This window comes from Globicephala melas, chromosome 7 (assembly GCF_963455315.2).
Source record: "Globicephala melas chromosome 7, mGloMel1.2, whole genome shotgun sequence".
Lineage (NCBI taxonomy): Eukaryota > Metazoa > Chordata > Mammalia > Artiodactyla > Delphinidae > Globicephala > Globicephala melas.
The window spans coordinates 93,038,293-93,061,957 of record NC_083320.1 but is presented as its reverse complement, the minus strand read 5'-3'; the positions used below and the strand labels follow the sequence as shown (position 1 = coordinate 93,061,957).

General features: G+C 39.9%; 1 protein-coding gene across 3 annotated transcripts in view; it reads right to left on the bottom strand.

The window, feature by feature from the left end:
- MCM6 (minichromosome maintenance complex component 6) overlaps positions 1–14,592 on the bottom strand; it is a 45,742-nt gene extending 31,150 nt beyond the window's left edge. Inside the window, exons 1-5 of one of the 3 annotated variants that reach the window (XM_060302488.2) lie at positions 14,408–14,592; positions 4,541–4,687; positions 3,109–3,219; positions 1,965–2,214; positions 233–398 (exon numbers count right to left, since the gene is read on the bottom strand). In XM_060302488.2, the coding sequence (XP_060158471.1) occupies positions 233–398; positions 1,965–2,214; positions 3,109–3,219; positions 4,541–4,687; positions 14,408–14,514 (781 nt within the window). In that variant the 5' untranslated portion in view covers positions 14,515–14,592. The remainder of the gene's footprint in view (positions 1–232; positions 399–1,964; positions 2,215–3,108; positions 3,220–4,540; positions 4,688–14,407) is intronic. The other 2 variants (XM_060302486.2, XM_060302487.2) reach the window with 2 other exon arrangements.
- Between the last annotated feature and the right edge of the window lie 9,073 nt (positions 14,593–23,665).

Sequence of the window (23,665 nt, the reverse complement as noted above, 5' to 3'; positions counted from 1 at the left end):
ATCAAAACTGCTCAGATAAATGAAACCTATAAATGCAAATATTTCATTTAGGCTTTGAAATTTTTCAGAACAGTAGCTTTTATAGCAAACCAATTTGTTTTTACTCTCATCATAGTTCCTTGCTCACCCTCTGATTGGTAGCCAAAAATAAGACAAGGAAGACGCAAGAAGCTAGATACTCTGCAGTTCGGGTAACTGAGAATTTGTTAAATTTGAGCCACAGATTACTGACCTGGTATGCTAAGCTTAGACACGTCAGGCACAACAATCAGCGTCCCTGTAAAGTCACACTTGTCACCAGCTTGAGCTGACTCCACAGCTTCAGCCCTCAAGATCACTTCTAAACTGCGAGGGATACTCCCTCGAGGAAGCTCAGCTTGAGTCTCTTGAATACGAACCTGTAACAAAGACAAATAAATTGCCAAGGATGAGAAGAGATCTATTTCAAATGCCATGCAATCTAAATTAAATGCCACAAATATCGACATATCCTAAATTATCTTACTAGTTTGCAGACTTCTGACATGTGCCAACATTCATCTTAAAAATTCTCTACCATAAAACTTTCAATTTGGTAAGAGATTACATCTACTTAAAAACTTCAAGTTCACTTTTACTGTCATTAAACAACATGTATTTTTTTCTTTGTTCAAACTGACTTTAAATAATTGTTCTGTGTTCCATCTTCCTCTAAATTGTCAGGGAAATTTTATGAAAAATTTCACATCTTTTATACCCTCCACCTCAACACAACTGTTAACATTACTTAAGACACACATATTTTTACTGTATTATTTGAAAGAAGTTGCAAAAATCAAGATACTTCACCCCTAAATATTTTAGCACTCACCTCTTAAGAATAAAGACAGTCTCCTATGTAACCACAATACCATCAATCACACCAAGAGATTTAAATATTTAATTCCATAACGACTTCTTTATCTAGTCCATCTTCAAATTTCCCCAGTTGTCAAGAATGTCCTTTATTACAGCTGTTTTTTTCCTCCCCAAACCAAGACCCAACCTAAATTCATATTTTGTATTTGGTTGTTATATCATGTTCTTTATCAAATATAAAGCATCTTTGACCCAAAGTTGTTGGTAAGAACACATGTTTCCTATAAACCAAGTATCAGAATAAAACAAGAAAGCTAAGTAAGGACTAAAAACTGAATTTAATATAAATTATTTATTTTAGTCTGGTACTCATTCTCCAGTGCTTGAGCTGCTGCAGCTTTTCTCTTTGCATATATCAGAGTTACTAAGCCCTGAAGAGCTTTAGCCCCTTCATTCTTACTGCTACCATCCAACTCTTGCCCAGTTACTACAACTGCCTATTAGTCTCTTGTTAAATACCACACACAGTTGTCTCATTAATCTTCCTTTAAAATTCACATCATCTGAAAACTTATCCCCTTGCTTATCAAGATAGGTCCAAGCTTCTCAATCTGAGATTTAAGGCTCCAAGTACTTCCATGCTTCATACCAAATCATCTCTCAGATGATCTCCAATTTGGTTCCTCTACTTTAATCATGATAATCCTCATTGCTATTGACAAGCATGTCCATTTTCACCTGTCCTTTTATTTATGCCTTCCTCCCTCCTAACCACCAACTCCAAGTCTTACACCAACAAGTCTCTACTTCTGCAAAAATTTTCCTAACTCTAGCTTGTAATAATAACAGTAATAATAATGGTTACTGTTTATTCTTTGACAAATACATTTTATTTGCCTGAAGGAGCTTCCAATCCAAGTTATTAATGGTTAGAACACATTTATATACTGATAATTGAAATTTGCATTACAAATTTTTAGCTTAAATCTGTAGTCACACTTGATGAACCTTGACTTACATAAAAACTGAGTTTAACATTGCCTAAGTAAGCTTATAATAATTACAAGTGCCTAGAAGTGAATTATTAGCATAGGCTGAATCTGATCTAAAAAGAAATTAATAAGCACCTTTTGAAAATCAACAAATCTCGATTTATTTGTATCCAGCAGGAATCTCCTTCTGTTGGCACAAACTGGATTTCGGCAGATGTTTGGCTGTGTGTATCTGAATTGTTGTTCTACATCCTTGATCACTGTCTGACAGTCCAAGCACAGGAAAGTTCCGCTCACAAGCTCTGGATGAACTGGGTGAGTCCGTACCACCTGCCCACTGATGCGAGTGAGCAAACCAATTCTGGATGAGTTGAGTTCTCGAATTCTGTTTAAAGACAGATATTGTATTACTAAATATTCATTTTCAAACTAAAAATTTTCACTTTTAATGAGAGGATATTCAATGATAATTTATGCTTAAAATAACAACAACAAAATAAGAGACAAGGTATTCTTTGGACTCTCCTACAAGAATAATTTAGTCAACATGCCCATTCCTGAAGTATAATGTACATGCATCCACAACAAAATACATAAATGAATAAATAAGAAAAACTAAGTAAAGGACATGAAAGAAATGCAATTACAATTATAAAACACAATGATCCCATTTTTGTTTTATATGCAAATACATTTTTTTCTTACCTACATTTCTAAATAAGCATTTTCACAGTAAAGTTATCCTTGGGAAAAATTATCATAGGAAAATTTTTTTTTCTGAACTTGAAGGTTTAGAAAACACTGTATTTCACAAACCCATTTTATATTAAATAACTTGGTAATTTTATAAGTAATTTTAGTAGTTTAAGTTTTCAAAATATCACTTCAATTTCCTCCAACAAATTTATTCTTTAAATAACTGCTAAAGAGGAAAACAGTTTAAAAGCTATGCTATTTAAGCTCTTGACAATTCATTAATTTTTGTGACTGTTCTCAGTTTTCATATTTTCTCACTAATTTTTCACCTCAACATCCCTTAAAAGGTCTCCTAAAATACTATAATCCCCAGAAATTGCTTCACTTAACATACTTCCCATCCCATTTTCCTGGAAATACATATTTTCCAAAACTAAATCTTCTGGATAACTGGATATAACTCTTTATAGACCTGGATATAACTCTTTATAGACCTAAGACTACAACCTTCTGAGCTTTCTGACAATTAAGTGATGCCTATACTATTTGGGGAATTTTTTTTTTTCAAAGAAGGGTTTCTTACTTGTGTCTGGTAGGAAGATCTTGGAATGCAACATAAAAATCTTTGGCAAGAGGGATCTCTTTACGGTCTTTGACAAAGGTTTTCAAGGCCCGACACAGGTAAGGGTAAACTCTGAAAAACAAACAAAAAGTAAATCAACTGACAACTTCAAGAGGCTTACCAAGGGCTCCTTCCCCTTATGCTTCCCAACAGCTGAAAGTAAGGAATTTCATCTGGCTACAACCAAGCTTTAGAATTTAACTCTGTGGGACACTTCTATCATCTGATCCAGGTTTAGAGCATCTTCAATCCTCTCCTATTCCACCATAAATATATCTAAGACAATAGAAACACCAAAGATAAAATGCTGTTCCTGAAAACCTATTATTTTTAAATAATCATTTAGCATGCACACAGCAGGTCACTCCTCTGTCCAAGATGACTCTACTTGAACCACCTGGGCAGTATACTACCTAGCAAGGCAGCCTCCCACTTGTCAAGGCCTACTATTTTCTTCCAGGTTTTATTCTTGATTGATAGGAAGTGGATAAGGGCAGGGAAGGAATTTGTGTACTGATTTGAGAGCAAGTTGGCAGAAACGTTTCACTTGACTGGTTAGATGGAAGTGTGCATGTTCTCTTAACTTTTAAATAGCTGAGGCAGCTTGGTTTAAGTGGTAGGATCTGGAAGTCCTCTGAAAAATCAGCTACTTTCAGGAGACAGAACTGCGGCACGGTCTGTGCATGAGGTACAGGCACAGGTGTTTCCACCATCAGCCCTGATTTTCTATTTCCCTCTCACTTGTCAGTACAACTTTTCCTGCTACATACTATCACAATAAACTCTGCTGCTTATCCCTCTAACCGTTCTTGATAGCCATATATGACTAGAAACACCGAGACAAATTCTCCATCTCCCAGTACACCAGGTAAAAGAACAGGACTGTGACTCCTTACTCCTGGGTCTTCATTTCTCTTTCATAACAGTCCACAGTGTTTATTTTAACCTGATTTTATTTAAACTAAGTTTTGTATAGAAAGATATTTCTGGCTTTATATAGCAATTGAAAGCAAAACAAAAGCCTAATGTCTAATTTCTGCCAAAAAAATACCATTCAGCTTTTAAAATGTTTCAAGGGATTTTATATGATATGGGGAGGGAGAGTGGATTAAATGAATGACATAGCAATAGCACTGAAGCCTGAAACAAAGCAATCCTCTTAACACCTGGAAAAACTACATAGAAAACAAAGGTTTTCAACATTCGCATGTGAAAAACAGTCAACTCCACAAAGGCTTAAATTAGTTCAGAGCAGCACTAAAATGACCACTGGCTGTATCGAAGGGCCTCTGTGACAGCTGCCCTTTTGCCTCACAAATGAACACTTCCATTCTAAGAATAGCTGGCTTCCCAGGCTACATGTCTATTTAAAGTGAAGATTAATACACCAAACCTATAGAACTCCTCTTGAATGGTGGTGGAAAGTTGCTGGTTAAATTGCTCCAGGTCCAAAAAACTCACAACCAATGTGTTTCTCTCGGGACGAATTAACTCCTCAGCTAACTGCAAGTACTTAATTTCTCCATCGCTGTTCTGGAACCTGTAGATACATGCAAGTCAGATTAAACCTAAGAATTAGGCAGCAAAAAGAAGAATGTGAATGCCTGATAATTCAGCATATTGGTTAAAGACCATCAGTTTTAGGGTCAGACAGGCCCATTTTAGTAGTTGTATAACTTGGGGCAAGTTACTTACCTATTCTAAACCTGTCCCTCTTCTGTTTGAAAAAATAATAATAAAAAAGATTAGAACATCATCTTATCTCTTAAGATCACTGTGAAGATTAAATGAGAAAATGCCTTTAAAATGTTTTGTACAAAGCTGGGAACATAGCAAAACTACGTCTTCAGATTTAAATCTGAATTTCTTGATTTAACACTTTCTTAACTGTACACACCAACAATAAAGGAATAGTTAGTATTTGTTGATTAGAAAATATTAAATCAAGATATCCAGGTTAGGAGATTGGTTCAAGATGGCGGAGTAGAAGGACGTGTGCTCACTCCCTCTTGTGAGAGCACCGGAATCACAACTAGCTGCTGGACAATCATCAACAGGAAGACACTGGAACTCACCAAAAAAGATATCCCACATCCAAAGGACAAAGGAGAAGCTGCAATGAGGTGGTAGGAGGTGTGCAATCACAATAAAATCAAATCCCATAACCGCTGGGTGGGTGACTCACAAACTGGAGAACAATTTTACCACGGAAATCCACCCACTGGAGTGAAGGTTCTGAGCCCCATGTCAGACTTCCCAACCTGGGGGTCCGGCAACGGGAGGAGGAATTCCCAGAGAATCAGACTTTAAAGGCTAGCGGGATTTGACTGCAGGACTTCGACAGGACTGGGGGAAACAGAGACTCCACTCCTGGAGGGCACACACAAAGTAGTGTGCACATCGGGACCCAGGGGAAGGAGCAGCGACCCCATAGGAGACTGAACCAGACCTACCTGCTAGTGTTGGAGGGTCTCTGGCAGAGGCAGGGGGTGGCTATGGTTCACTGCGAGGACAAGGACACTGGCAGCAGAAGTTCTGGGAAGTAGACACCTCCTGGTGTCGCCCACCAAAGAGCCTGTAGGCTCCAGTGCTGGGTCGCCTCAGGCCAAACAACCAACAGGGAGGACACTCAGCCTCACCCATCAGCAGACAAGTGGATTAAAGTGTTACTAAGCTCTGCCCACCAGAGCAACAGCCAGCTCTACCCACCCCATCAGGAAGCTTGCACAAGCCTCTTAGATAGCCTCAACCACCAGAGGGCAGACAGCAGAAGCAAGAAGAGCTACAATCCTGCAGCCTATGGAACGAAAACCACATTCACAGAGAGACAGACAAAATAAAAAGGCAGAGGACTATACCAGGTGAAGGAACAAGATAAAACCGCAGAAAAACAATTAAATGAAGGGGAGATAGGTAACCTTCCAGAAAAAGAATTCAGAATAATGATAGTGAAGACGATCCAGGACCTTGGAAAAAGAATGGAGGCAAAGATTGAGAAAATGCAAGAAATGTTTAACAAAGACCTAGAAGAGGTAAAAAACAAACAGAGATGAATAATACAATAACTGAAATGAAAAATACACTAGAAGCAATCAGTAGAATAACTGAGACAGAAGAATGGATAAGTGACCTGGAAGACAGAATGGTGGAATTCACTGCTGAGGAACAGAATAAAGAAAAAAGAATGAAAAGAAATGAAGACAGCCTAAGAGACCTCTGGGACAACATTAAATGCACCAACATTTGCATTATAGGGGTCCCAGAAGGAGAAGAGAGAGAGAATCGACCTGAGAAAATATCTGAAGAGATTATAGTTGAAAACTTCCCTAACATGGGAAAGGAAATAGTCACCCAAGTCCAGGAAGCACAGAGAGTCCTAGGCAGGATAAACCCAAAGAGAAACACGCCAAGACACACAGTAATCAAACTGACAAAAATTAAAGACAAAGAAAAATTATTAAAGGCAACAAGGGAAAAACGACAAATAACATACAAGGGAACTCCCATAAGGTTAACAACTGATTTCTCAGCAGAAACTCCACAAGCCAGAAGGGAGTGGCACGATATATTTAAAGTGATGAAAGGGAAGAACCTACAACCAAGATTACTCTACCCAGCAAGGATCTCATTCAGATTCGATGGAGAAATCAAAAGCTTTATAGACACACAAAAGCTAAGAGAATTCCACACCACCAAACCAGCTCTACAACAAATGCTAAAGGAACTTCTCTAAGTGGGAAACCCAAAAGAAAAGAACCTACAAAAACAAACGTAAAACAATTAAGAAAATGGTAATAGGAAAATACTTATCGATAATTACCTTGAATGTGATTGAATTAAATGCTCCAACCAAAAGACACAGGCTTGCTTAATGGATACAAAAACAAGACCCGTATATATGCTGTCTATAAGAGATACATACAGACTGAAAGTGAGGGGATGGAAAAAGTTATTCCATGCAAATGGACATCAAAAGAAAGCTGGAGTAGCAATACTTATATCAGGTAAAATAGACTTTAAAATAAAGAATAGGGCTTCCCTGGTGGCGCAGTGGTACAGAGTCCGCCTGCCGATGCAGGGGACACGGGCTCGTGCCCCGATCCGGGAAGATCCCACGTGCCGCGGAGCAGCTAGGCCCGTGAGCCATGGCCACTGAGCCTGCGCATCCGGAGCCTGTGCTCCGCAATGGAAGAGGCCACAACAGTGAGAGGCCCATGTACCGCAAAACAAACAAACAAACAAAATAAAGAATATTACAAGAGACAAGGACACTACATAATGATCAAGGGATCAATCCAAGAAGAAGATAAAACAATTATAAACTTATAGGCACCCAAAATAGGAACACCTCAATACACAAGGCAAATGCTAACAGCTATTAAAGAGGATATCAATAGTAACACAATAATAGTGGGGGACTTTATAACGCCTCACCTACACCAATAGACAAATCATCCAGACAGAAAATTAATAAGGAAACACAAGCTTTAAATGACACAATAGACCAGATAGATTTAATTGATATTTATAGGACATTCCATCCGAAAACAGCAGATTACACTTTCTTCTCAAGTGCACACAGAACATTCTCCAGGATAGATCACATCTTGGGTCACAAATCAAACCTTGGTAAATTTAAGAAAACTGAAATCATATCAAGCATCTTTTCCAACCACAACGCTATGAGATTAGAAATCAATTACAGGGAAAAAAAAAACGTAAAAAACACAAACACATGGAGGCTAAACAATATGTTACTAAATAACCAAGAGATCACTGAAGAAATCAAAGAGGACATCAAAAAATACATAGAGACAAATAACAATGAAAACATGACAATCCAAAACCTATGAGATGCAGCAAAAGCAGTTCTAAGAGGGAAGTTTTTAACAATACAATCCTACCTCAAGAAACAAGAAAAATCTCAAATAAACAATCTAACCTCACACCTAAAGGAACTAGAGAAACAACAAACAAAACCCAAAGTTAGTACAAGGATAGAAATCATACAGCTCAGAGCAAAAATAAATGAAATAGAAACAAAGAAAACAACAGCAAAGATCAACTCTATGCCAATAAAATGGACAACTTGGAAGAAATGGACAAATTCTTAGAAAGGTATAACCTTCCAAGACTGAACTGGGAAGAGGCAGAAAATATGAACAGACCAATCACAAGTAATGAAATTGAAACTGTGATTAAAAATCTTCCAACAAACAAAAGTCCAGGACCAGACAGCTTCACAGGTGAATTCTACCAAAGGTTTAGAGAAGGCTAACACTCTTCCAAAAAATTACAGACAAAGGAACACTCCCAAACTCATTTTATGAGGACATCACCCTGATATCAAAACCAGACAAAGATACTACAAAAAAAAAATTACAGACCAATATCACTGATGAATATAGATGCAAAAATCGTCAACAAAATACTAGCAAACAGAATCCAACAACACATTAAAAGGATCACATACCATGATGAAGTGGGATTTATCCCAGGGATGCAAGGATTCAACATATGCAAATCAACCAATGTGATACACCATATTAACAAATTGAAGGATAAAAACCATATGATAATCTCAAAAGATGCATAAAAAGCTTCTGACAATATTCAACTCTCAAAAGATGCATAAAAAGCTTTTGACAAATTTCAACACCCATTTATGATAAAAACTCTCCAGAAAGTGGGCATAGAGGGATCCTACCTCAACATAATAAAGGCCATATATGACAAACCCACAGCAAACATCATTCTCAATGGTGAAAAACTGAAACCATTCCCTGTAAGATCAGGAACAAGACAAGGATGTCCACTTTCGCCACTCTTATTCAACAGTTTTGCAAGTCCTAGCCATGGCAATTACAGAAGAAAAATAAAAGGAATCCGAATTGGAAAAGAAGAAGTAAAACTGTCACCATCTGCAGATGATACTGTACATAGATAATCCTAAAGATGCCAGCAGAAAACTACTAGAGCTAATCAATGAATTTGGTAAACTTGCAGAATACAAAATTAATGCATAGAAATCTCTTGCATTCCTACACACTAACAATGAAGGATCAGAAAGAGAAATTAAGGACACAGTCCCATTCACCACTGCAACAAAAAGAATACCTAGGAATAAACCTAAGGAGACAGAAAACCTGTACTCAGAAAACCATAAGACACTGATGAAAGAAATCAAAGATGACACAAGCAGATAGAGATATATCATGTTCTTGTATTGGAAGAATCAATATTGTGAAAATGACTATACCACCCAAAGCAATCTATAGATTCAATGCAATCCCTATCAAATGACCAATGGCATTTTTTCCAGAACTAGAACAAAAAATCTTAAAATTTGTATAGAGACACAAAAGACCCCGAATAGCCAAAGCAATCTTGAGGGGAAAAAACGAATAGCCAAAGCAATCTTGAGGGGAAAAAACAGAGCTGGAGGAACCACAGCTGGAAGTCCCTGACTTCAGACTATACTACAAAGCTACAGTAACGAAGGCAACATGGTACTGGCATAAAAACAGAAATATAGATCAATGGAACAGGATAGAAAGCCCAGAGATAAACCCACGCACCTATGGTCAACTAATCTATGACAAAGGAAGCAAGGATATACAATGGAGAAAAGACAATCTCTTCAATAAATGGTGCTGGGAAAACTGGACAGCTACATGTAAAAGAATGAAATTAGAACACTCCCTAACACCATACACAAAAATAAACTCAAAATGGATTAAATACTTAAATGTAAGGCCAGACACTATAAAACTCTTAGAGGAAAACATAGTCAGAACACTCTATGACATACATCACAGCAAGATCCTTTTTGACCCACCTCCTGAAGTAATGAAAATAAAAACAAAAATAAACAAGTGGGACCTAATGAAACTTAAAAACTTCTGCACAGCAAAGGAAAGTATAAACAAGATGAAAAGACAACCCTCAGAATGGGAGAAAATATTTGCAAATGAATCAACGGACAAAGAATTACTCTCCAAAATATATAAACAGCTCATGCAGCTCAATATTAAAAAAACAAACAAGCCAATCAAAAAATGGGCAGAAGACCTAAATAGACATTTCTCCAAAGAAGACATACAGATGGCCAAGAGGCACATGAAAAGATGCTCAACATCACTAATTATTAGAGAAATACAAATCAAAACTATAATGAGGTTTCACACACTGGTCAGAATGGGCATCATCAGAAAATCTACAAATAACAAATACTGGAGAGGGTGTGGAGATAAGGGAACCCTCTTGCACTGTTGGTGGGAATGTAAACTGATACAGCCACTATGGAGGTTCCTTAAAAAACTAAAAATAGAATTACCATAGGACCCAACAATCCCACCACTGGGCATATACCCAGAGAAAACCATAATTCAAAAAGACACATGCGTCGCAATGTTCACTGCAGCACTATTTGCAACAGCCAGGTCATGGAAGCAACCTAAATGCCCATTGACAGACAAATGGATAAAGAAGATGTGGTACATATATACAATGGACTATTACTCAGCCATAAAAAGGAATGAAACTGGGTCATTTGTAGAGACGTGGATGGACCTAAAGACTGCCATACAGAGTGAAGTTAAGTTGGAAAGAGAAAAACAAATATCGTATATTAACATATATATGTGGAATCTAGAAAAATGGTACAGATGAATCATTTGCAAGGCAGAAATAGAGACACAGATGTAGAGAACAAATGTATGGACACCAAGGGGGGAAAGCGGGGGGCTGTTGTTGGTGGTGGTGATGGTGAGATGAATTGGGAGATTAGGACTGACATATATACACTAATATGTATAAAATAGATAACTAATAAGAATGTGCCATATATTAAAAAAAGTGATAAGTAATAAAAAAACTCAAAAAAACCCAACTCTATTAATGATACTAAAAAAAAGAAAGAAATACAGGTTAAAATCCAAAGATTTAATTTCTAAAGAGAAAACTGACAGATTAGCTGTTGATTTATGAACCAGAATACAAATAAATACACAGAAATGAGGTGCTTCAGCGCCTAAGACCTTCAGGAAAAAGGAAACATACACACACACAAAGTAAAGCTGGTGTGTTTTTTCTAAAAGCGTATCATACGAACATATTTGATTTTTGTTCTTCTAACATAACCATGCAGATTAGTTTTGAGAAAAAATCAATTCCTCCTTCAAATACAGCATGTTCAACTGTTAAATACCTAAATATCTATCTGCAAAGCACTATGCCAGAGGTACCACAGGCTGGAAATGACAGCATCGTCCCTCTGCTGGGGTTGACACTCTCATAGGAGACATTTCTACTAAAAAGAGGGACAAGACATCTAAATGTTCATGACAAATGAACGAACAAAATGTAGTATACACATACAACAGAATATTATTCAACCTTAAAACAGGATATTCTGCAATGTCTCAATATGGATGAATCTTGAGGACATGGTGCTAAGTGAAATAAGCCAATTACAGAAAGACAAATATTGCATGATTCTACTAATATGAGGTATCTAAAAGTCAAATTCAGGAATTCCCTGGTGATGCAGTGGTTAGGACTCCACGCTTTCACTGCCGTGGGCCCGGGGTTCGATCCCTGGCCAGGGAACTAAGATCTCACAAGCCATTGGGAGAGGCCAAAAAAAACCCCCAAAAGTCAAATTCATAGAATCAAAGAGTGGTACGGTGGTAGGAGGAAGAGGAGAATGTGGAGGTACTACAGGCATAAAGTTTCAGTCAAGCAAGATGAATAAGCTCTAACAGATCTACTGTACAACAATAACACAGTAGTTAAAATTTTGTTAAGAAGGTAGATTTCATGTTAAGTGTTCTTTCCACAATAAAATAAAAAGGAAAAAGAAAAAGGAGGAGGTAAAAGAATGTAACAGGGGAATATAAACTAATTTTGCCTAACAGGAACATCTACAAAGGCTTCATGCATATAAAAGGTAACACTGGAATTCGGCGTTGAAAGACTTTCAAAATTTGAAAGAAAAAAAAAATGAGTGGTGGATAGATTGGCTACAGATGTTTGCAAGTATGTAGCAAAGTCAGGAAGGGTATGGGAGGAGTGTGGATAATGACAGAATGGCTGTGGAAGATCAAACTGGAAAAGGCAGCTGTGAAGAATTTGGATCTTATTCCATAAGCAATGGCAATCAAAGTTGGTATTTTGAGAGGGCGTTAACATTTTTTCCCCAACAAATACAGGGATTATTTGTCTTGTTCATCATTGTGCCCAGGAGTCAGCTGCATGGCAAACTTCAAGGAAGCAAAGGTAATTACATTATTTGTTAAAATCAAACATAACTGAGGACCTGTGTAATGTGGTGTGGTGGCTAGGGGGGATTAAGGATGGGATTTACATTCAGATGAAACGGCTGACAGGTAAATATATTACCAGAGATGACAGAAAATGGCAGCTTGGGAACATAAGGGAAGAAAGGATTGGTGCTGCCTGAAAGGTTTCTAGGGTTTAACAAATGAGGTATGATTCTTTAGCTAGGCTTTGAAGGATGAAGAGCTGTCAGGCAGAGAGTAACATTGCCAAAAGTAGGGTAATATAAGTTAAACTATGGTTTTAACTCTATCAGAATTTCACAAGACAGCAGAATTATTCACAGTGGTAAAAGTGTGGAAACAACCTACACATCCACGGATGGATGAAGAGACAAACGAAATGTGGTATAGACATACAATGATATACTATTCATCCTTCAAAAGGAAATTCTGGCGCATGCTACAGCATGGAAAACCTCAAAGACACACACACTATGCTAAGTGAAGTAAGCTGGTCACAAAAGGACAAATATTGTATGACTCCAAGTCTGAGGTACCTAGAGTAGTCAAGTTCATAGACAGAAAATAGAATGGTGGTTGTCAGGGGCAAGAGGGTCGGGGGGGAATGGTGAATCATTGTTTAGTGGGTGCAGAGTTTCAGTTTGGGAAGAAGAAAAGTGGTCTGGAGATGGATGTTGGTGATGGCTGTATAACAAGGTAAATGTACTTAACGCCAGTGAACTCTGTGTTTAAAAAAGGTTAAAATGGGGACTTCCCTGGTGGTCCCGTGGTTGAGACTCTCTTCCCAAAACAGGGGGCATGGGTTCGATCCCTGGTTGGGGAACTAAGATCCCATGTACCACAGGGCACGGCCAAGAAAAAAAAAAAAAGGTTAAAATGGTAAAGGTTTTATCACAATAAAAAAAAAAAAAAAAAAGAATTTCCTGCCATGTTATGAGCCTTAAAGACGTGGAAGTCATTAAGGCCCTTGAGAATAGCTAAAAGAAATTTTAAGGATGGGAAGCATTTTCGTAAGACATGTGCTAATTTTTAAAAGCTTCACTATAACTAGCGCTAACAACTTAGTGGAGTTTCTAAATATTAGTAAAACCGCATATGACTTTTTTTTTTTTAGGACTATGGCAAAGAGTCTCAGGCCAAGATGTCATCGAGGAGAACTTCAAATGCAAGAAATGATCAAATTAAAAAACTGAGCTCTTAAAAAAAAAAGAGAATTTCCTAAGACATTCCGCAGTGCTTCCACTTCTTCCTGGAGGCGGTAGAGTCCCACTCAGGGAAAGCAGAGCTATATCTGCACAATCTAAGAAAAGTAACTGGTGGCAGTGGCTGAAAGCCAGGGAGAGGGGGTTTGAGATGCCTGGAGCCTAAAAAAAGGCAACAGAAAAAAAAGAAAAGTGGGGTTTGGAGGGTTGGAAGGAAAGGAAGAGACGGAGGAAGTGCGTTCAGCGCCATAAGCAGGTCGGGCCCTCGCCCGAGCATCTGTCAACCACGGGGTTCACTCCGGCCCTTTCAACTCCACGGGCTCCAGGGCTGCCAGGCCCTCGGTGGACCCCAGTCAGGCCCCCGCCAGGATTCATACGCCAGTTCGGCCTCCCCCGCGACCCTGAGGACGCGCGGCCTAACTGGACGAGTTACTCATCCCCACCCAGCCTCAGGGTCCGAACAAGGAACCGGGGGCTACGCGACCGCCAGCCTTACAGGCTGTGAGGACTGAACGACGGGCCTAAAGCGCTCGGCCCAGGGCACTGCGCACGGCAGGAATTTGCGGAAGAGCTCCAGATGGATTTCACCCCCGGAAACCAGCCCAGCCGGCCCAGCCTCCTCTCCGCGGCCCGCTCTCCGAGGCGCGCGACCCCTCAGTTCCCGAACACGCGCGGGGCCCACGGCACCCCCGGGCTCCGGAAGCCGCGAGGGGCGGGAGGGGAAGTTCCGCGGGTAAGGGGCGCCCTCCGACTTACTCCTCCAAGAAGTCCACGAATAGTTTCTGGCACTTCTCGGCCACCTCGTCGCGGACTTCCAGGTGCTGGCTGCCGGCGCCAGGCTCCGCTGCCGCCGCGAGGTCCATCGCTGCTTAATGCTGAGGGGCCGCCGGCGCCTCACTGGACCGCAGAGAGTTGCTTCTCCCCGGACGCTGCCGCTCGGCGCGCACCTCCTCTGCCCCGCCCCTTCGCCGGAAGGCCGGAGCCAATCGTGGCGCAGGAGCTCGGGGATTTCGCGCCAAACCTGTCCAATGAGCGCTGCGTCTCTCTCAGCCCCTCCCACGAAACGGAGATTTCGCGCCAAATGCAAAGACCAGAGAAAGCCGGGTGATCGGCCTCTGCGCCTGCGCAGTTGTTCGTGTCCGGGGGAATTTGGCTGCTGGAGCGAGTTAAAACGTAAGATCTTTGCCCGGGGGTGGTTTTTCAAATGTTCTTCAAATAGTTTCACTTATATTAATTGAGCAAGAGGCGTAATGCCTTATGGAAGAGGAAAAAGAGTAAGATTCCGACCTCCTGCTTGAGCCATCTAATTGGAGGATATAAACTGTAAACCACCGGCTGAAACCCTGTAAGAGTCAAAAGTGACGTAGTAACAATACCAGGGGGAGGGGAGAGAGGAGAGTTGGCAGAATTACTCTGGTTGGTGCTGACCGGGAAAAATCAGCGAATATTTGACGCTGTTGATTACTTCCCCTCTCAAACGCACTCTTGGTTTGTGTCCTCTTGACTTCCCCTCTCTTTTGCCATATTTTCCCGACTTCGTTTCACTTGATTTTTTTCTTATCTCTTTGGCCATTCCTGGTTAGCCTCCTTTGTAGGCGCCTCTTTAGGGAGTGCCTTAAATGTTCTCGTCCCAGAGCCCTCTTTTTCCATAAAGGAGCTCTCTTGGGCGATCCCCTTCACTCACTTGTTTTCAATTTACCAAGGCCTTGGTGCTGATGACTTCTGAATCTGTATCACCAACCAGTTCTGTTTCCTGGGGCTCCAAGAAATTACAAGAAGCCTGGATCAATTCCATTTTTTGAGGCTTCCAAGCACATTAAAAAAAAATATTTTTTTAAATGCCGAACAGGATGACATGAAGCTACAGTAATTCTTTTAGCACACACACATAGAGAAAGACACTATTCACAAGATATTTACAAGGTTTAACCAAAAACTCATTACTTGTGTGCTGTAGTGTATTAGTGTGTATATTGCTTCATTTGAAGGGGATGGGAGCCCTTGCAGGCCTGTACCCTTCAGCCCTTCACCAGCTCCAGATCTGCCTGCCTACAAGACATCACCACTTGTATATACTTTAAGAACCTCAAACTCACCTGTTTCATGATATTCACAGCCCTTCTGCACTGGCACAAGAATGGATCCAGGAGCTATCTAGGAGCAGATTGCTGACCAGATTCTGTCTCATTCTCTCAAAAGTCCTCCTTCTTTTCTTTCCCATTTTTCTTTTTCCCCCTTCTCTTCCTCTTCTGTCCTCAAGGTAGATTTCCCAGAACTAAAGCACCGTGTACAGAAGGAAAAAATCAAAGAACAGGAGTGCAGAGTTCCAGGCTAATTTACAGCTGTGCCCACTGAGAAACTTGGAACTTGCTCTTCTCAACTCCCTACACCTCACAGGCCCTCCCTTTCCCCTTCAGACATGCACCTCTGGACCAGAATAGGAGATGAGGTCTCCTAGTGAGGGTAGTGGAGCTACCTTCCATAGAAGAGGAGGATGTGAGTTATGAAACATATCTGAGCTGTATCCCAGAGAGTAGTATGCCTCTGTGTGTGTGTAAGCCTGAGACTGCTATCCTTAGAAAGGCCTGCTTGCAAGGTTGGCCTTTGGCTGGCACTTGGGAACTTGACTGGTAAACAGTTCCCTACACTGATATTACACTTTCCCTAAATGGTAAGGATGGCTCACTGTGCCTGAAATGCTTTTTACAAACAACGTGGTTGATACTGAATATCTTCTGACAGTTTGGAATCTTGACATGTGCTCGGTAGACGGTGCTTATGTGACCAGCCCCCAGTAACAACACAGGCTTCTCAAATGAGCTTCCCTGGTAGACATGTGTGTGTTATTACAGTTTGATGCTGGGAAGGAATTAAGTGCATTCTGTATGACTCCAGAGGGGAAGGACTCTAGGAAGCTTGTGCTTGGTCTCCTCAGGATTTTGCCTCCTGTGCCTTTTCCCTTTGCTGATTTTACTTTCTATCCTTTCACTGTAATAAATCATAGCCATGAGTATGATTATATGCTGAGTCCTGGAGTCCTCCTAGCAAATCATTGAACCTGAGGATGGCTTTGAGGAACCCCCAACACAATGTATGTGTTTTTTAACCTTATAATAGAGAATTTCAAACACACATAAATGTAGACAGAATAGTATAATGAACTTTCATTATGTAACCCCGATAAGCACTAACATGTGGCCAATCCTGTCCCAACCACACACCCCATCTGCTTTTCCCTCTCCATAGTGATTATCTTAAACTTTTTATTTTAGAATCGTCTTTTAAAATAGTCTTGCAAAAGGTAGTCATATACTCTATGCCCATTTTTCCCTATTGTTAACATCTTATATTACCACAGTACATATGTCACAATTAAAGAAGGAACTTCAGTATTATTAACTAAACTCCATACTTTATTTCGATTTCAGTAGTTTTCCCCTAATGTCCCTTTTCTCTTCCAGGATCCCACCCAGGATACCACATTACATTGAGTTGTCCTATCTCTTTAGTCTCCTCTGGTCTTGCAGTTTCTCAGAATTTTCTTGGTTTTGATGACATTGACAGTTTTCAGGTATACAGCTCGGGTATTTTGCAAAATATTCCTCAGTTGGGATTTGTCTGATATTTTTTCTCATGTTTAGACTGTAGTTAGGGGGTTTGGGAGGAAGACCATAGAGGTAAAGTACAGTTCTCATCATTCCCTTATGATTTTGAAGCACATCCTAGATATCATATCATTTCATCTGTAGATATGTCAGAAGGCATCTCTATAAGATAAGGGCTCTTTTTCCTGAGACATATCTTTGGCCGGGCTGTAGCAGTACAGGTTGATGATGCTGATTCTTTTAAAGCTAATTGTAATATTTTCCTTGATTACCAACACTTCAATATATTTTGAATAAAACCAGCAGATTTAATTTTTACATGGTTTAGGTGGTGTACAGTATTCAATAATATATTTATCAAATCATATGATGAAATATTTTCTTCCAAATAAAGTCAATCCTCATCTTATAAAATATGTAATATATATTACCTCTTATTAACTAAACAAGAGAATTAGATGTTAGCTGCTGATCAATTCGTTTTTAGCAGTACATGATTAAATGCCTTTTTAGTCATTTGCCTTCCACTTTAGTTACTTACATATGAGAAGTTTGGTCATAATGTGTAGCAAAAGTAGTGGTGAGGGCAGTGGTAATGATGGCAGTTTCTACCTGTTTTTATATAATACTTATTTAATTTTTTCCAAAGGTGAGTGCCATAATTACACACACACACAGTTACTGCAAAAATATTTAAAACTTTCATTATATTTCTCAATTTATTATAACATCATTTTGACCATACTTATATTACATTATTATACTTCAAGAAAAGAGGAGCAGCATATAAATTTATTCTTGTTTTTATAGCTATTATGAAAATGGGTAATTTAATTATATTGGTATTATTTTAATATCAATTTGACTGCTTTTAGTCATTAGTTTTACAAAATGTCTTCCAGATTTTCTCTCCCAGTGTTTTTTAGGACTATTTCTTGAAACAATATTAACATTTTTGTTTGCATTGAAAAACGAAGTTGGATTTTTTTCTAACAGAACAGTAAGTGTGATTTAGCCGATTCATTTACAATGAGGACAGGCTTCGCTAAGTGTTATGGGGTGGATATTTCTGGACATTGAATGACCTAAATCTTGAGCTCTGAGGTTTTGGCCAACATTTATCTAAAGAACATTATAAAATGAAAGAAGTTTATTTTCAAAAATTGTATAAGCAAAGGTTTGTTGAAATTAACTTTTTTTTTCTTCTCAAGTTTAGGAAAGATTTGGACAGCAGAAACAGAGTGAGGAATCCTCAGAAGAGATGGTAGAGCAGCCTTAGGAATAGATGTGATCACCCAGAGAGCATCTGAAGAAAGAGAAGGTAGGTCCAAGCATGAGACCCTGGGGAATACCAGCATTTAAAAGGAGGCTGAGGGGCATCCTAGGACTTCCCTGGTGGTCCAATGGTTAAGACTTCACACTTCCAATGCAGGTGGCCTGGGTTCAATCCGTGGTCAGGGAACTAGGATCCCACATGCTGCAGGGCGTGGCCAAAAAATAAAAAAGGAGGTTGAAGAGGAAAATGCCATGGGAGAGACTGGGAAAGAAAAAGAACAGCCAAAGAAATAGGAGGAGAATCTGAAAAGCCAAAAGAGAAGACTCTGGAACTAGTCATTGTCAGTGGTAAAGGCTGCAGAGTGGTCAAGGAGGACAGAGACTAAACATGGCGGAAGGAGCTTCAGTGATGTGGAGGGGTGGAAGTTAGATTGCAGGGGAGTGAAGAGAGCAGAGGAAGCAGAGTGAGTGGCGACCACTCCTTACTAAGTTGGGCTACAAAGACAGAGTGGATTGTAAGGGACGTGCTCTGCTCTGTCTGGGTTGAGAGGCCCTTGACACAGGCTTTGGTGCTTTTGAAACAGTTGGCTGTTGGAGCACAGGTGCAGGGAGAGAGAGCCAGTCAGCAGTTACTCTCTCCCTCTGGCAACTGAGGAGAAGAGGGGAGACTACATGGTCCCCACCATTTGCGATGGAAGGGGTTATCTCACTCCACAGAGGCCTCCTGTTACACCCTCTTCCACTCGTACGGCCAGGGTTACCACCTATGGTAGCAAGGCTGCTGAAACCCAGTCAAACTCTACCAGCCCAGCCAATCGCCCTGGTAGAGAGCTTTGTTCCAGATTGCACAGAGTTACTAGATGGGCTAGCAGTTTCCCTGCACATAGCCCTTCTCCAAGAAAATTGGCCTTAGCTAATCCTACTTGTCATCCCCAAAAGGCAAATATGGGGAAGCCTTTTACTCTACAAAAGTATGTACAATAAAGGAGTACTCACTCAGAACCTTGCACCAGAATCCAGTTGTACCTGGAAGGACGTTTTGTATGCGGAGTAATTGGCATAGCTTCAACAGTTAAGCACATGGGCTCTGGATGTGAGTCCTGGCTCCAATACTTAAGTGATCTTGGGTAAGTTACTTAACCTCTCTGTGCAATAGGTTTGCTATCTGTGGGACAATAATAGAAACCATTAACAGCACTATCGTTATAAAGAGTAAATAAGATAATATGTATAATGAGTTTTTATCTGAGGGGTAATAATAGAACCTGCTAATAGGGCTGTCATTGTAAGGATTAAAAGAGATAATATGTATAAAGTGCTTCATAATATGTGCAAATATGCCTGGCACATATTAGATATCATACTCATATTCTATTTAGCCCTCCTCAGTACTGATTCATTATAACGCTATTTATCTCTAAAATATTTTCCATAAAAATATATTTGTAGGGGAATTCCCTGGTGGTCCAGTGGTTAAGATTCCGTGCTTGCACTGCAGGGGGCATGGGTTCGATCCCTAGTTGGGGAACTAAGATCCCGCATGCCACGTGGTGTGACCAGACCAAAAAAAAAAAAAAAAAATATATATATATATATATGTGTATATATATATATGTATACTTGATGACATATATATATATATATATACTTGATGACATAAATACACTACGGTATAGCATGTGTGTGCTGTGTGTGTTGTGTGTGTGTGTGTGTGTGTGGTGTGTGTAACCTTCCTTTGAGTGCTCCTATGAGTGCTCAGCCAAAGAGAACCACTGTAGCCTGCTGTACTGTATACTCTGTACCAGTAAAGGTTGGTTAGCCCACCACACCGCAGAACTGCACATTGCCATCTGCCGAAGTGAGTGTGTTCTGCAACTCACCATATTAGGACTACCAGCTGGAGATGGGTGGAAGATGGATGTTATGAAGGGCTTCATAAACATCACTGCCACTTGGGAGGAAAGACCAAGAATGATATGACATGTGCCTGGGAGAAACTTTGGCCCAAGGCATGTCTTAACTTCAGAGTTATTGAGGAGATCCAAGAGCAAATGCCAGTGTTCCAGGAATGCATTTCCCTAAGGACTGTGCTATGAGGACCCAAGTAGGGCTGATATGGCTGGCATTCCCATTTGCAGGGACCCAGAGACCCCTTGGCAACATGGGATATGTGTCCATTATGATTAGACCTGTCTCCTTACTGTCTCACCTCCACCGTGAGACTTTCTGACCTCCCAGCCTACAGTTCTCTCTCCTTTCTCTGAACTCTGGAAACATTCCATCTCCCAGTTGGCACACATAGTTTTCTGCGTGATTAGGTTGGTTTTCTTTTCAGGCTGTTATCTTTTGGCTTGATATCAAACATTTTTATTGACTGATTAAAACTGGGAACTTGGGAAGACTTAACATCTCTAAGAAACTAAAGGGCACGTTTTCTTAAGAAAAATTTTTATTATAGAAAATTTCAAATATATTAAAAAGTAGAATAGAATTATGCACCCCTATGTATCTATCACCTAGTTCAATCTTATTGGATCTATAACCCCACCATCTTCTCCTGACATTAAATTATTTGGGAAATTTCTGACGTTGTATAATTTCTTTTGTAAACAGTCCAGTATGAATCTGTAAAAGACAAGCATTCCTGTAAAAAAACATACAGCCACTATATCAGATGCTCTTATGTACCCCTTCAGGTCCTCACGTGTCTCTTGTTCCAGTTCCATGAGCGCTCTGAGCCACTTGATGGTATCTCCTGCCCCTGTGCCTCTCAGGTTTCCCTGTTGTCACCACAGAGGAACTGGCTCATGCCTCTTAGAAGCACCCTGGAGGAGAGAGGAAGTCAAGGTCACACAGAATCTTTGATCAATGGGAGAGGAGAGTCAGTGGTTAAATTGCTTTCCCCTAACCAATCCCTTACATGTGGGTATGTAGGTTAGGTTAGGGTTTTTCCCCCTCCCTTCTTCCCCTTGCCCCCCATTAGAAACAACAGTGCAATAAACCTCTTTGTATGTGTGTATTTCTGGAGGATAAATTTCTGGGAGGGCTGGTCCTAGGTGAAAGGGAATTAATATTTTCGATTTGCCTAAACTGCCAAATTGGTTTTCAATAAGGTTGTACCAATTTATTCTCTTACCAATGCACAGGGCATTTTCATTTTAAGTGAAATAAGAACCTTAAGCCAAATGGGTTAAATTCTGAGCTTAGAATTACAGGTGGCGGTCTGTCCGTGAGAAATGATTATTTGGGTAATAGAAGCTACCTGGTACCCCAGAGTCTCAGCAATCCCCAAACTTTGCTCCATTCATTCATTTATTCAATCATGCAACAAATATTTAATGAGTACCTACTATGCATCAGTACCAAGGTACTACTGATACTGCAGTGCCTGTCTGTTGTGTAGCTTATATTCTAGGGGGCCAGGCTGAAGTGGAGCACACTGAAAACTTGGATAGAATTCATTCCTTCTTGCTGTTGAGCCTCAACCAGGTAAATTGTTTCTGTTACAGTTAGCCCAATAATGACCCAGTGTTTTATAAAGAGATAAAACCCATCTTCTTGGCTTGAAATTGAAAAAGGAAATTTTACAACCCATTCTTCAAGACAAAAAGAGATGCATACTTTTCACGTGCAGTTGTGGCAGGCTGTGCCGGCATCAGGGGCTAATCATCCATCTTTTATCAGCCCCAGGAGACTCATTCTGGGCCTATAAGACTGGTGGGTTGACAGGCAGCTCAGAAAAAGAGGCACTTACAAGCAGCTCACATACAACCAAACGAAACATTTTTCTGATCTGAATGCAAGTCCACCAGGTTATTGTGAATAATTAAGTGAAAGGAAACAAAAAAGAAACACAAAACCAAAAAGAACCCGTGCTCCTTTCCACGGTTATAGAAGATTGTATGACTGATAGCGATGTTTAGAAAGCATTGCATTGCACAGTTATGTGGGAGGCAATAAGGACAGCTAGTCTGATTCCTAGCATGGCTTCAACTAGAATATCTGAGAGTGTGTGGCATGTGTGGGTTTTGTTGTTATATTTTTAATTAACAGGTACAAAGGGCTGTAGTGCTTCGTGCTGCTACTGGTTCTTTCTGTGCTACAGCTCAGTGTATGAATCCTGTCCTTCAGTCATCAGTGTGTTGGGGTATCCTTCAATGGGCAGACATTTCTGTAGATAGGGCTCTTAGAAACTTACAACCTAATGATGGAGGCAGGATATGAATACAACTAAAAATTGCAGAAAAATGCAAGTATACCAAAATACATAAAATATAAAGTGATATGAAAGTAGAAAGTTGAAATGGAGGATTCTAATTAGGATATTTTCTGTAAATTGAGATAACCTATGGGGAGGCAAAAAAAAATCTTTCATTCCTTATTTTATAATAAATTATAATTTTAACAATTGCAAGTAATACATATTCAGAGGGGTACAGATAAATAAAGGCAGAGAGATACAGATAAAAGACAATAAAAGCCACCCCAAATTGTATCACACAGAAATATTATTGGTTAATATTTTGATAAATATTGGGTGGGCCAAAAGGTTCATTCGTTTTTTTCTGTGAGATGGCTCTAGTAGCACTTAGGTGTCTTTAACTTCATTCGAAACAATTTTGTTAGATTGTATGTGACAGCTGTCATATCAGCGTGCATTTAAAAAAAGACTTATCAGAATTGGTGAATTTTTTTTTTTTTTTTGGCTACGTTGGGTCTTCGTTGCTGCGCACGGGCTTTCTCTAGTTGCAGCGAGCTGGGGCTACTCTTCATTGCGGTGCGTGGGCTTCTCATTGCGGTGGCTTCTCTTGTTGCGGAGCACGGGCTCTAGAGCACAGGCTCAGTAGTTGTGGTGCATGGGCTTAGTTGCTCCGCGGCATGTGGGATCTTCCTGGACCAGGGCTCAAACCTGTGTCCCCTGCATTGGCAGGTGGATTCTTAACCACTGCGCTACCAGAGAAGTCCTCACAATTGGTGAATTTTTGTGTAGCCATTTTAATATTGAAGATGGAAGAAAAAAAGCAACGTTTTTGGCATATTATGCTTTGTTATTTCAAGAAAGGTAAAAACGCAACTGAAACGCAAAAAAAAGATTTGTACAGTATATGGAGAAGGTGTTGTGACTGATCGAACA